Source organism: Mobula hypostoma, chromosome X2 (genome assembly GCF_963921235.1).
Source record: "Mobula hypostoma chromosome X2, sMobHyp1.1, whole genome shotgun sequence".
Lineage (NCBI taxonomy): Eukaryota > Metazoa > Chordata > Chondrichthyes > Myliobatiformes > Myliobatidae > Mobula > Mobula hypostoma.
In genome coordinates, this window is record NC_086129.1 from 45,769,433 (window position 1) to 45,783,289 (window position 13,857).

The window sequence follows — 13,857 nt, forward strand, 5'->3', positions numbered from 1 at the left end:
GTAACATAATAGTATACTAATTTTTATATATATATCAATAGAGAAAAGGAAAAAAAAAACCCCCAAAAAAACCACCGTGCAACTAACTAAAAGCAAAGCAAAGCAATGGGCTAACTTGAAACCAAACAGAGTTAAAAAACTTAAAATCACGTCCTCAATCCCGACCTCCATTAAAAACAGTAAAAAAAACAAGAAGGGTATATATTACATTAAATGAAAATATTGAATAAAAGATCTCCAGGTCTGTTCAAATTTAAATGAGGAGTCATAAAGATTGCTTCTAATTTTCTCCAAATTCAAGTATAATATCGTCTGAGAAAACCAAAAAAAGGTAGTTGGAGCATTAAGCTCTTTCCAATGTTGTAAGATACATCTTTTCGCCATTAAAGTAAGAAATGCAATCATTCTACGGGCTGAAGGGGAAAGATTACTGGAAATTTTAGGTAGTCCAAAGATAGCAGTAATAGGGTGAGGAGAGCTATCTATATTCAATACCTTGGAGATAATATTAAAAATGTCTCTCCAAAAAGTTTCCAGAATAGGGCAAGACCAAAACATATGAGTTAAAGAGGCTATCTGCCCCGGACATCTATCACAAAAAGGATTAATATGAGAATAAAAGCGCGCTAACTTATCTTTGGACATATGTGCTCTATGAACAACTTTAAATTGAATTAGGGAATGTTTAGCACAGATAGAGGAAGTATTGACTAATTGTAAAATCTGCCCCCAGTCATCCACGGAAATGATAGAACCCAATTCCTGTTCCCAATCTACCCTAATCTTATCAAATGGAGCTTTCCTAAGTTTCATAATAATATTATAAATCATAGCCGATGCACCTTTCTGACATGGATTAAGATTAATTATAGTATCTAAAATGTATGTAGGAGGAAGCATTGGAAAGGAAGAAAGTATAGTACTCAGGAAGTTTCTAACTTGTAAATATCTAAAAAAATGTATTCTTGATAAGTTATATTTATTAGATAATTGTTCAAAAGACATAAGGGAACCATCTAAAAATAAATCCAAAAACCGTGAAATACCCTTAGTCTTCCAAATTTGAAAAGCACGATCCTCAAAAGAGGGAGGAAAAAGTATGTTACCTAAAATAGGAATCGCTAACCCAAATTGATTAAGATCAAAAAATTTTCTGAATTGAAACCAAATACGTAAGGTATATTTAACTATCGGGTTAGACACCTGTTTAAGGCGTTTCAAATCAAAAGGAAGAGAGGAACCTAAAATAGAGCCAAGTGTATAATCCTGAACAGATTGTAATTCCAATGCTACCCATTTAGGAATGGATAGTATATCCTGGTCAAGTAACCAGAATTTCATATGTCGAATATTAATTGCCCAATAATAAAATCTAAAGTTAGGTAATGCTAAACCTCCATCTCTCTTAGCTTTCTGTAAATGTATTTTACCCAGTCTCGGGTTTTTATTTTGCCAAATAAATGAAGAAATTTTAGAGTCGACTTTGTCAAAAAAAGATTTTGGAACAAAGATTGGTAATGCCTGAAATATATATAAAAATTTTGGCAAAAAAACATCTTAACTGCATTAATACGACCAATCAAAGTTAAATATAAAGGAAACCATTTAGATGAAAGTTGAATAATATGGTCTATTAATGGTAAAAAGTTAATCTTAAATAAATCTTTGTATTTACAAGTAATTTTAATCCCAAGATATGAAAAATAATTATTAATCAATTTAAATGGAAAATTATAATATAAGGAAAGTTGTTTATTAATCGGGAAAAGTTCACGCTTGCTAAGATTTAATTTATAACCTGAAAAAAGACCAAATTGTGCTAATAGCTCTAAAACAGCCGGGATGGATTTTTGAGGATTAGAAATATATAAAAGTAAGTTATCAGCATAGAGTGATATTTTATGGGACTTTAAGCCCCGAGTTATCCCAGTAATATTTGGAGATTCTCGAATGGCAATTGCAAGAGGTTCTAATGCAATATCAAATAATAAAGGACTAAGAGGACAACCTTGTCGAGTACCCCGAAAAAGAGGGAAAAAAGGTGAACTTAAAGAGTTAGTACGGACCGAGGCCACAGGAGAATGATATAACAGTTTAATCCAGGATATAAATTTCGAGCTAAAATTAAACATTTCAAGCACCTTAAATAAATAAGGCCATTCTACTCTATCAAAAGCTTTCTCAGCATCTAAAGAGATAACACACTCAGGAACATTTTGTGAGGGAGTATAATCAATATTTAACAGTGTGCGAATATTATAAAAAGAGTAACGACCTTTAATAAAACCTGTTTGGTCTTCTGAAATAATAGAAGGAAGTACTTTTTCTAATCTATTTGCTAATAACTTAGAAAAAACTTTAGAATCAACATTTAATAAAGATATTGGTCTATAAGATGCACATTGAGCAGGATCTTTATCCTTCTTTAATATTAGAGAAATTGACGCTCTATTGAAAGATTCAGGAAGTTTACCAAGTTTTAATGAAGCCTCAAAAACCCTACAGAACCAAGGGATTAATGAAGGAGCAAAACATGTATAAAATTCTACGGTAAACCCATCAGGGCCAGGAGCTTTCCCCAAATTCATAGAGAAAATAACATTCTTAATCTCATCCTTGGTAATAGGAGTATCTAACATAGAAGACATATCCTGTGAAATCTCAGGGAAGTCTAAATTATCTAAAAAATCATTCATATATTTAGAATCTCGAGGAGACTCTGATTGATATAAGGAAGAATAAAAATCACAGGTTTGATTAATCCCCACATGATCAAGTATCAGTCGGTCATTTTGGTTATAAATCTGATTAATTTGAGATTTAGCATAATTAGACTTCAGTTGATTAGCCAACAGTTTACCAATTTTGTCACTGTGTACATAAAATTCACTTCTTGTTTTCTTTAATTGGTTTACAATCGAGGACGAGAGTAATAAACTGTGTTCCATTTGAAGTTCAGTTCTTTGTTTATATAACTCCTCAGAAGGAGCTATAACATATTTCTTATCAACTTCCTTAATCTTGTCCACAATTACCAACTCCTCCTGCTTCAGCTTCTTCCTCAAAGCAGCAGAATACGACATAATCTGACCACGAATATAAGCTTTAAAAGTGTCCCAAAGAATGTTCACAGAAATATCCTCTGTATAGTTAATTGTAAAAAAAAGATCAATCTGTTCATTCATAAAGTTAACAAAGTCCGAGTCCTGAAGCAACAGCGAATTAAAACGCCATTGTCTATTATTTTGTATATTGGCCAGAATTTTAATAGAAAGCTTAAGTGGAGAATGATCTGAAATGGTTATAGAGTCATAATCACATTTAATCACTGAAGAAATAAGACGAGAATCAATAAAGAAATAATCAATTCTTGAATAGGAATGGTGAACATGTGAAAAAAAAGAAAAATCTTTTTCCTGAGGATGCAAAAAACGCCAAATGTCCGTCGACCCAGAATCAGAAAGGAATGAATCTGTTTTGCATCCTATCAATGTCCCACTGTAACCTCTGACAGCCCTCCACACTATCCACAACATGGCCAAACTTAGTGTCATCAGCAAATTTACTAACCCATCCCTCCACTTCCTCATCCAGGTCATTTATAAAAATCACAAAGAGTAAGGGTCCCAGAACAGATCCCTGAGGCACACCACTGGTCACCGGCCTCCATGCAGAATATGACCCGTCTACAACCACTCTTTGCCTTCTGTGGGCAAGCCAGTTCTGGATCCACAAAGCAATGTCCCCTTGGATCCCATGCCTCCTTACTTTGTCAATATACCTTGCATGGGGTACCTTATCAAATGCCTTGCTGAAATCCATATACATTACACCTACTGCTCTACCTTCATCAATGTGTTAGTCACATCGTCAAAAAATTCAATCAGGCTCATAAGGCACGACCTGCCTTTGACAAAGCAGGTTTTATTATTTTACAGCATTGAATCACAGTGGATTTAATCTGGCTGTTTTGACACTGGTCAACAGAAAAGACTCTTTTGTGTCAAAGTGAAAACAGATATCTGCAAAATGATCTAAATTAATTACAAACATAAAGCACAAAAACTTCCGGGGGGGGGGGGAATATTTTTTATAAACACGGTAAGTGATTTAGACCGTGGAATGATTGTTGGTGCTAGATGGGGTGGTTTGAGTATCTCAGAAACTGCTGATCTCCTGTGCAGAAGGGCGTCTCTGAATGAACAACACATTGAACCATGAAGTGGATGGGCTACAGCAGCAGAAGACCATGAACATACACTCAGTGGCTACTTTATTAGGCACTGGAGGTATCTGATAAAGGGGCCACTGAGTGGATATTCATTTAGTTATAAACACTGAAATCAGCTTATGGAAACAAAATGCTGGAAATATTCAACAGTCTTTATGTTTCTTTCTGTGAATGCCCTCATTAACCCATCAACTAGATGATGACATCAATAACTTCTCCATGGTAAGCTAGCCTCAACCTATGGAGAAGTTCCCTATGTTCTCTCCATACTCACTGGCCAACACGATTAGCATGGTCGAGTTAGGCCGAAGGGTTTGTTTCCCTGCTGTATGACTCTGACTCTATCTCTCCCTTCAAGCTCAATGCAAAATAAATATAAATTGTGTTTTCCCTGTTCTGAGTTCTGATGAAGGATCCATTACTGGAAATGTGATTCTGTTTCTCTTTCCACAGCCGATGTCTGACCACCGTTTTCTATTTTCATTTCAGTTTTTTGGTGTCTGCCCTTTCTGATTTTTGTTCACTAAAATTAATTTTCGCTGTAATGGTCACAGCATTGTTTTGTAGCCTCACCATCAACTTGACTGTGGTCTGGTACTCACATAGAGTGAACTGTTGTATATTTTTTCATCTTTTATCCAGTCCCAGCTATGATTACTTCCCACCCCAACACCACCATCGCCATCAAGGGCCAGAACAAGGAGCTTAACTGCACAGCCCGTGGAGAACGGCCCATTATCATTCGCTGGGAGAAGGAGGACACAGTGATTGATCCAGACAGAATGTTCCGATACTCAGTGGCTACCAAGGACAATGGGGAAGAGGTTGTCTCCACCCTGAAGGTAGGTTATCGATGATTTATTCATTCAGTTGGGCTGATAAATGGTGCAGCCCACAACACCAGAGACCTGGGTTCAATCCTGACCTCAGGTGCTGGCTGTGAGAAGTTTGCACATTCTTCCTGTGAGTTTGCGGGGTTTCCTCTGGGTGCTGGATGCTCCCACATTCCCAAAATATGAGGGTTAGTAGATTATTTATTTAGAGATACAGTGCAGAACAGGCCCTTCTGGCCCGATGAGCCGCACTGTCCAGCAACCGACTGATTTAATCCTAGCCTAATCACAGGACAATTTACAATGATCAACTAATCTACTAAACAGTACATCTTTGGACTGTGGGAGGAAACCAGAGCACCCAGAGGAAACACATATGCTCACAGGAAGAACATATGAACTTCTTACAGACGGCATTAAAATTGAATTCTGAACGAGCTGTAATAGCATCGTGCTAACCATTACACTCCCACTGCGCCCCATTAGTTCAGATTAGTTGGACACTGCAAATTTTCCGTTGTGTGTGGGTGAGTGGTAAAGTCTGGATGAAGTTGATAGAATGCAGCGAGAGGAGGATTAATGTAGGATTAGTGTACATGGTGGTTGATGGTCAGCACAGATTCGCTGGGTTGAAGGGCCTGTTTCTGTGGTATATCTCTGAATCCTTAATGACAGGCTGGTGGAGAAAATGTTTCTGTCTTTTGAGAGAAGTTCAGAACAAGGCACTGTGGAGATATAATGGCCGTTAATAAATCTGATGAGGAATTTTGAAGAAATGTCTTTACACAGAGATTGATCAAAATTGTGAATGTAGTAGTTGATAAACCAAGGCAAAGCCTGATGTGTGAGGGCGAAAGGTGTCACTTAAAAGAGAGTAACGGGAGTAGGCTGGGATGGAGTGATAAGTGAAGATGAAATGGTTGAATGACAGTATTAATAGTCAATGTTCAGGCCAAGACCCTTCATCAAGATTGGAAAGGAAGGGGGAAGAAGCCAGAATAAGAAGGTGGTGGGAAGCTTGCTGAGTTCCTCCAGCATTTTGTATGTATTGTTCAAAATTTCCACCATTTGCAGGATCAGTAGTGCTTATGGCTTAATACTTGCTGCCTGTAAGAGTCAAGGGCCATCAGCTGAGGAAATTGATGACCCACAGATTTTTCATAGATCATCAGAACTTCAGCTCCAGCTTAATCAACAATTTTCTTCCTCAAGTTGCCGAGTCAGATTAAAACTGAATAATGAACAATGAACACCAAGTGAGAAATATCTCAGCGCTGATTAGGTTTAATCCCAAAGCTTTAGCCAAAGGAAGGGTAGGTTGGGCAAGGGGGTCTCTGACTGAAGAAGAATTGATCACATTAAATGTTTAATTTAAATGCTCTATCTTTGATGCTGTTTTGCTTCAAGTCTCCTATTAAAATCAAATCTATTTTATATAATTTTAAAGGGGATCATATCTCAGCATTTACAGCCACCTTGACATTTATATTTTAAGATATGAAGTTGCATAGTTTTAACCTTGAGACATAATAAGTATGCAAGGTTCTCTATGTAAATTTCTTTAAAAGTTTATAACCAAATTAGGTATTCATTTCTGCCAGTGTTCTGGATGACAACTGTGCTAAAGGACAGAGGGATTTCTGCATTACATGAATTACAAAATTTGAGGGTGTCTTATGGGTGGAACGATGCTGTAGGAACATGAACAACAGAATAACATTGCATCTCACAGTTCCAGAAACCAGGATTCAATCCTAACCACTGGCGTTGCACTCACATGTTCTCCCAGTGACTGGTGGGTGTCCTCTGGGTGCTTAAATTTTCTCCTACACCATAAAATGCTAGGTTAATTAGCAAAAGTAATTTTTCCCATGGTGAGTGACTGAAGAATTGGATGGGGATTGATTGGTTTGTATGTGAGAATAGGTTGTGGGAAGTAAGTGGTGAAGTGGTGCAATGAGAAGATGAGTGTGTTCTGATAGCCGGCGTAGACTAGATGGGCTGAATGGCTCCCTTCTCTGCCATATGGAAATATGAGAATTCCAAGGCAGAATACCTTAAAAGTGGTCCCTCTTGAGGCTCATGGAGATTACGTGGAACACCATGGTCCACACAAATCTAACCTGAAGCAGCAGTGAGGAAAATACTTCTGCTTTCGCAAAGAATGGTTTTGTTGGAACAGGAGTAGTAGTAAGTATAGGAACTGTTATGCATGAGTCTCTGTGATAAACTATAAAAATGTGGGTTCACATTGAGAAATGAAAGGCTCCAATAGAAGTGATAATGTGAGTGGAAGAAAATGGTTGTAACTTGTGCTAAAAGATGACTATCAAAATATAAAATTATGTGGGTGGGATGGACTGTCACCATACATTTTTCCATCCATTTTGCATTAATCTTCACTGTGGAAGACACAAGTAGCATGCCAGATGTTGAAGGGTATAAGGGAAGAGAAGTGAGTGCAGTTACAATTACAAGGGAGAATGTGCTCAAAAAGCTGAAAGACCTAAGGGTACATAGTTACCCGGACCAGATGAATTGCACCCTAGGGTTCTGAAAGAGGTAGTGGTAGAGATTGTGGAGGCATTATTAATGATCTTTCAAAAATCATTGGATTCTGGCATGATGCCAGAGGACTGAAAAATTGCAAATATCACTCCACTCTTTAAGAAAGGAGGAATACAGCAGAAAGGAAATTATAGACCAGTTAGACTGACCTCAGTGGTTGGGAAGATGTTGGAGTCAATTGTTAAGGATGAGGTGATGGAGTACTTGGTGACACAGGACAAGATAGAACAAAGTCAGCATGGTTTCCTTCAGGGAAAATCTTGCCTGACGAACCTGTTGGAATTCTTTGAGGAGATTAACGTAGGATAGATAAAGGGGATGCAGTGTATATTGCATATTTGGACTTTCAGAAAGCCTTTGACAAGGTGCCACACATGAGGCTGCTTATCAAGTTAAGAGTCCATGGTATTACAAGAAAGTTACTGGCTTGGCTCGTGATTGGCTGATTGATAGCAGGCAGCGAGTAGGAATGAAAGGATCCTTTTCTGGTTGGCTGCCAGTGACTAGTGGTGTTCTGCAGTAGTCAGTGTTGGGACCACTTCTTTTTGTGCTTTATGTAAATGATTTAGATGATGGAATAGATGGCTTTGTTGCCAATTTTGCAGATGATACGAAGACTGTTGGAGCGGCAGGTAGTGTTGAGGAAACAGGTAGGCTGCAGAAGGATTAGACAGATTAGTGGAATGGGCAAGAAAGTGGAAAATGAAATACAATGTTGGAAAATGCATGGTCATGCACTTTGGTAGAAGAAATAAATGTGCAGACTATTTTCTAAATGGGGAGAAAATCCAAAAGTCTAAGATACATAGGGACTTACAGGTAGAGTCAGTGGTGAGGAAAGCAATTGCAAGAGGCCTAGACTACAAGAGCAGGGATGTGATGCTGAGTCTTTATAAGGCACTGGCGAGGCCTCACCTTGAGTATTGTGAACAGTTTTGGGCCCCTCATCTTAGAAAAGATGTGCTGGTATTGGAGAAGGTTCAGAACAGGTTCACAAGGATGATTCTGGGAACGAAAGGGTTATCATACGAGCAGCATTTGACTGCTTTGGGTCTGTATTCATTGGAATTCAGAAGGATGAAGGGGGGTTCTCATTGAAACTTTTTGAATGTTGAAAGGCCTAGACAGAGTAGATGTAGAAAAGATGTTTCCCATGGTGGGGAGAGTCCAGGTCAAGACGGCACAGCCTCAGGATAGAGGGGAGTCCACTTAAAACAAAGATGCGGAGAAATTTCTTTAACCAGAGGGAGGCGAATATGTGGAATCTATTACCACAGACAGCTGTGGAGGCCAGGTCGTTGGGTGTATTTAAGGCAGAGCTTGATAGGTTTTTGATTGGACATGACATCGAAGACTACGGGGAGTGGAGCTGAGGAAGGGATGGCAGAGCAGACTTGATGGACCAAATTGCCTAATTCTGCTCCTATGTTCTTTGGCCTTATGGTCATTTATTCTGCCATTTCTGTTGGGTTCGTCTTAGTGTGGTGACGAGGCACATGCTAACTAAAGTTCTGTTCTGACATGATGGTTAATTAGATCTGTTTTGTTTGAAGGACAATATCAAGATAACAGTAATTTAAATGTGAAGTGCCTGGCTCAGTATTAAAAAGAGAAATGCATGCAGCAAATACAAAAGCCCAAAAGCATGTACTATCAGGCTCAAGGACAACTTCTGTACTGCTGTTAGCAGACTCTTGAATGGACCTCAATAAGATGGACTTTTGACCTCACAATCTACCTTGTTACGATCTTGCACATTATAATTTTACTGCACTGCACTTTTTCCCATTCTCTCTTCTTCCCTCTCCCATTTGACAGAAGATACAAAAGCCTGAAAGCATGTACTAGCTGGCTCAAGAACAGCTTCTATCCCACTGTTAGCAGGCTCTTGAATGGACCCGAATAAGATTGACTTGTGACCTCACAATTTACTTCTTTATTATCTTGCACTTTATTGCCTACTTGCACTGCACTTTTTGGTAGCTTTTACACTTTATTCTGCATTGTTATTGTTTTACTTATTCTACTTCAATGCACTGTGTAATGATTTGATCTGCATGAACAGTATTCAAGATGAGCTTTTCACTGTATCTTGGTACAGTGATAATAATAAACCAATTCCAATACCAAAATATATTCAGTGGCCACTTTATTAGGTACATCTGCACACCTGCTTGTTAATGCAAATATTTAATCAACCAATCACGTGGCAGCCACTCAATTCTTAAAAGCATGCAGACATGGTCAAAAGGTTTAATTGTTCAGACGAAATATCAGAGTGGGGAAGAAATATGATCTGCGTTACTTTCACTGTGGAATGATTGTTGGTGTCAGATGGGGTGGTTTGAGTATCTCAGAAGCAGATGATCTCCTGGGATTTCCGCACATTTCCATAGGACACTCAAAGCTGCTGACTCTGTGGTTAAGAAGGCATACGGTGTATTGGCCTTCATCAATCGTGGGATTGAGTTTAAGAGCTGAGAGGTAATGTTGCAGCTATACAGGACCCTGGTCAGACCCCACTTGGAGTACTGTGCTCAGTTCTGGTCGCCTCACTACAGGAAGGACATGGAGACCATAGAAAGGGTGCAGAGGAGATCTACAAGGATGTTGCTTGGATTGGGGAGCATGCCTTATGAGAATAGGTTGAGTGAACTTGGCCTTTTCTCCTTGGAGTGACGGAGGATGAGATGTGACTTGATAGAGGTGTATAAGATGATGAGAGGTATAGATCGTGTGGATAGTCAGAGGCCTTTTTCCCAGGGCTGAAATGGCAAGCACAAGAGGGCATAGTTTTAAGGTGCTTGGAAGTAGGTACAGAGGAGATGTCAGGGGTAAGTTTTTTACGCAGAGTTGTGAGTGTGTGGAATGGGTTGCCAGCAGCGGTGGTGGAGGCGGAAACGATAGGGTCTTTTAAGAGGCCCCTGAATAGGTACATGGAGCTTAGAAAAATAGAGGGCTATGGGTAAAGCCTAGGTAGTTCTAAGGTAGGGACATGTTCGGCACAGCTTTGTGGGCCGAAGGGCCTGTATTGTGCTGTATGTTTTCTACGTTTCTATATAACAGTCTTTATAGAGAATGGTGTGAAAAACAAAAAAAAACCATCTAGTGAGCAGCAGTTCTGTGGGTGAAAATGCCTTGTTAACGAGAGAAGTCAGAGGAGAATGACCAGATCGGTTCAAACTGACAGGATGACAACAGTAACTCAAGTAACCACATGTTACAACAGTGGTGTGCAGAAGAGTATGCCTGAACGCACAACACATTGAACTTTGAAGTGGATGGGCTACAGCAGCATAAGACCACGAACACACAGAAATACATTCAGTGGCCACATTATTATGCACTTTCATCTATACCTGATAAGGTGGCCACTAGTATAGTTGTAGGCATTCAGCAGATTTTACAACATCTGTGGAGAGAGAAACATGAATGGGAAGTTAACAAGAAAAAAAGTCAATAACCGTTCATCCGAATTGGAGAAGTGGGAAAAGTATGTGCTTGAGTTGCAGAGAAGTGAAGGGGTGGAGAGAACAGAGAACAATGTTGTTGGTGATGTCCAAGAGATCCAAGATGGTTCTGTGCTGGTTTCTCATGCAATAGATTGAGAAACTTCGGGCAGATATTACATTTGCTAAAATTTTACACAAAACCAAGTTTTCTTGCTCTTTGGCACTAACCAGATGAGACAATTGCCAGCTCCCCCTACACAAATCTGGCACTCTGCTTCACCCTCAAAAAATACCAGTAAATCCAACATTACTGCATTTACACTAGTTCCAAGTTACACCTAAACTTCTTGTTCCAGTGGGACTTGGAGTCAAATTTCTAGTAAGTTTTTTTTTAATTTTCACTGCAGTTGAATCCACATTGTATTTCCTTCATCTTTTAATGCTTTTTCCTAACACAAAAGTAAGCTATGTTAAAAACTGAAGCTTCCAAGCTAGGATTTCCAAATCAGGAAAGCAGCATCCATCATCAAGGACCCCCACCATCCAGGACATGCTCTGATCTTGCTGGTGCCATCAGGAAGGAGCCTCAGGACTCACACCACCAGGTTCAGAAACAGTTATTACCCCTCAACCATCAGGCTCTTGAACCAAGGGGAGTAGCATCACTCAACTTCACTTACCCCATCATTGAAATGTTCCCACAACTAATGGACTCACTTTCAAGAACTGTTTAGTTTATGCTCTCAATATTTATCACTTATTTATTTATTATTATTACTTACATTTTTTTTGTATTTGCAGACTTTGTTGAATTTTGCATATTGGTTGCTTGTCTGCCTCGTGTGGTTTTTCATTGATTCTGTTTCTCTATATTTATCATGGATGCTCACAAGAAAATGAATCTCAGGGTTGTATATGGTGACATACATGTACTTTGATAACAAATTTACTTTGAACTTTGATTGATTTATGAGAGGTGATTTGACAGATTCAGATTTTAATTAGCATATGAAAAGAGAAACCTCAGGGTTGGCACAATGCTTTACAGGACATCAGTGGTTCAACAGTTTTAAAGATGAACTTTATTTGTCATATGTACATTGAAACATACAGTGAAATGCACCATTTGCATGAAATCATTATCAGCAAGGATTGTGCTGGGCAGCCTGCGAGTGTTGCCATGCTTCCGGCACCAGAGTAGCATGCCCACAATTGTGTCTACAACTCTCTGCAGTAACATCCAGAGCATTTGCCATTAATGGAAACTTTGTTCATAATTGATGTACTTCAATACCTGTTTCAGCGACTCAACAGGGCTGCCTTTAGTTGCTCAGTTGAACACTGGAGCAGAGGATTCCAACTTTTACTGCATGTTAAACATATGTCCTGTTGCACATCTGTCTCTTGCAGATCATACCTGCCGATCGAGGGGATTCTGGCTTCTTCTCTTGCCATGCAATCAATTCCTACGGAGAGGATCGAGGACTCATTCAACTCACGGTTCAAGGTATTCCATGTGATATGTTGTTCATTCAGTTCACCTCTGATCTAGGGTTTGCTCCTGATATTCATAACATTGGGAAAGGTACATTTGCATTTTTTCAGCACTGGGATCTGGCCCAATTGTAGCCTAAAGTGTTAGGTTTCTTCAGTTACATTTTTATTTTATTGAAAAATCAATAATTTAATATTGGAGACCTCAATAAATTTTATGCTCTTGGGACTACAAGTATTGGATGAGTATTATTGAAGCCCTTAACCAAACCTAGACTTCTTATCTGTACAAACTCTCAAGCATTTTCATTAACTTTCCCCATCCAGAGTTCAGCAATACATCAGGACTGATAATTGCATATAAATATAATGAAATTAAAATTGGCAACCAATATAATCAAGGGCACCTTTATCTCTCACTTGATGTAGGAATTTAATGGAACATTACTTACACTTAGTTTTTAATAGTATTTTACACTCAGTGGCCACTTTATTAGGTACACCTAATTAGCCAATTGTGTGGCAGCAACTCAATGCATAAAGGCATGCAGACATGTTCAAGAGGCTCAGTTGTTGTCCAGACCAAACAGCAGAATGAGGAAGAAATGTGATCCAAGTAACTTTGACAGTGGAGTGATTGTCGGTGCCAGACAGGGTGGTTTGAGTATCTCAGAGATTGATAATCTCCTGGGATTTTCACACACAACTGTCTCTAAAGTTTTACAGAGAATGGTGTGAAAAACAAACAAAACATCCAGTCAATCACAGTTCCTTGGGCAAAAATACCTTATTAATGAGAGAGGTCAGAGGTGAATGGCCAGACTGGTTCAAACTGACAGGAAGGTGACAGTAACTCAAATAGCCACGTGTTACAACGTTGATGTTCATAAGAGCCTCTCTGAATGCACAAGACATCGAACCTTGAAGTGGATGGGTTACAGCAGAGAAGACCATGAACATACACTCAGTGGCCACTTTATTAAGTACTGGAGGTATTGAATAATGTGACCACTGAGTGTGTACTGTTGGGTAGGTTCTGATGGACTAGGTAGGGCAGCTATTGCTTGCTCATCAGTTCTGTCATCAATGTCCTTATCAGGAGCCGTCTAGATTAATTTTAGATTAAAGACCTCTCATTCTTCTCTTTTATTTCAGGCATACTTGATTCAGACTCTTATATTCAGATGCTTTTATTTATCACATGTACATGGAAACATACAGTGAAATGCATCGTTTACGTTAACAACCATCCTAAGGATGTGCTGGGGGGCTGCCCGCA

At 39.0% G+C, this 13,857-nt stretch overlaps 1 protein-coding gene across 1 annotated transcript in view; it reads left to right on the top strand.

Moving 5' to 3' along the window:
• The window catches only part of dscaml1 (Down syndrome cell adhesion molecule like 1), a 786,587-nt gene that overhangs the window by 526,589 nt on the left and 246,141 nt on the right, over positions 1–13,857 (top strand). Inside the window, exons 12-13 of the mRNA XM_063038255.1 lie at positions 4,874–5,073; positions 12,495–12,591. Of these exons, the coding sequence (XP_062894325.1) occupies positions 4,874–5,073; positions 12,495–12,591 (297 nt within the window). The remainder of the gene's footprint in view (positions 1–4,873; positions 5,074–12,494; positions 12,592–13,857) is intronic.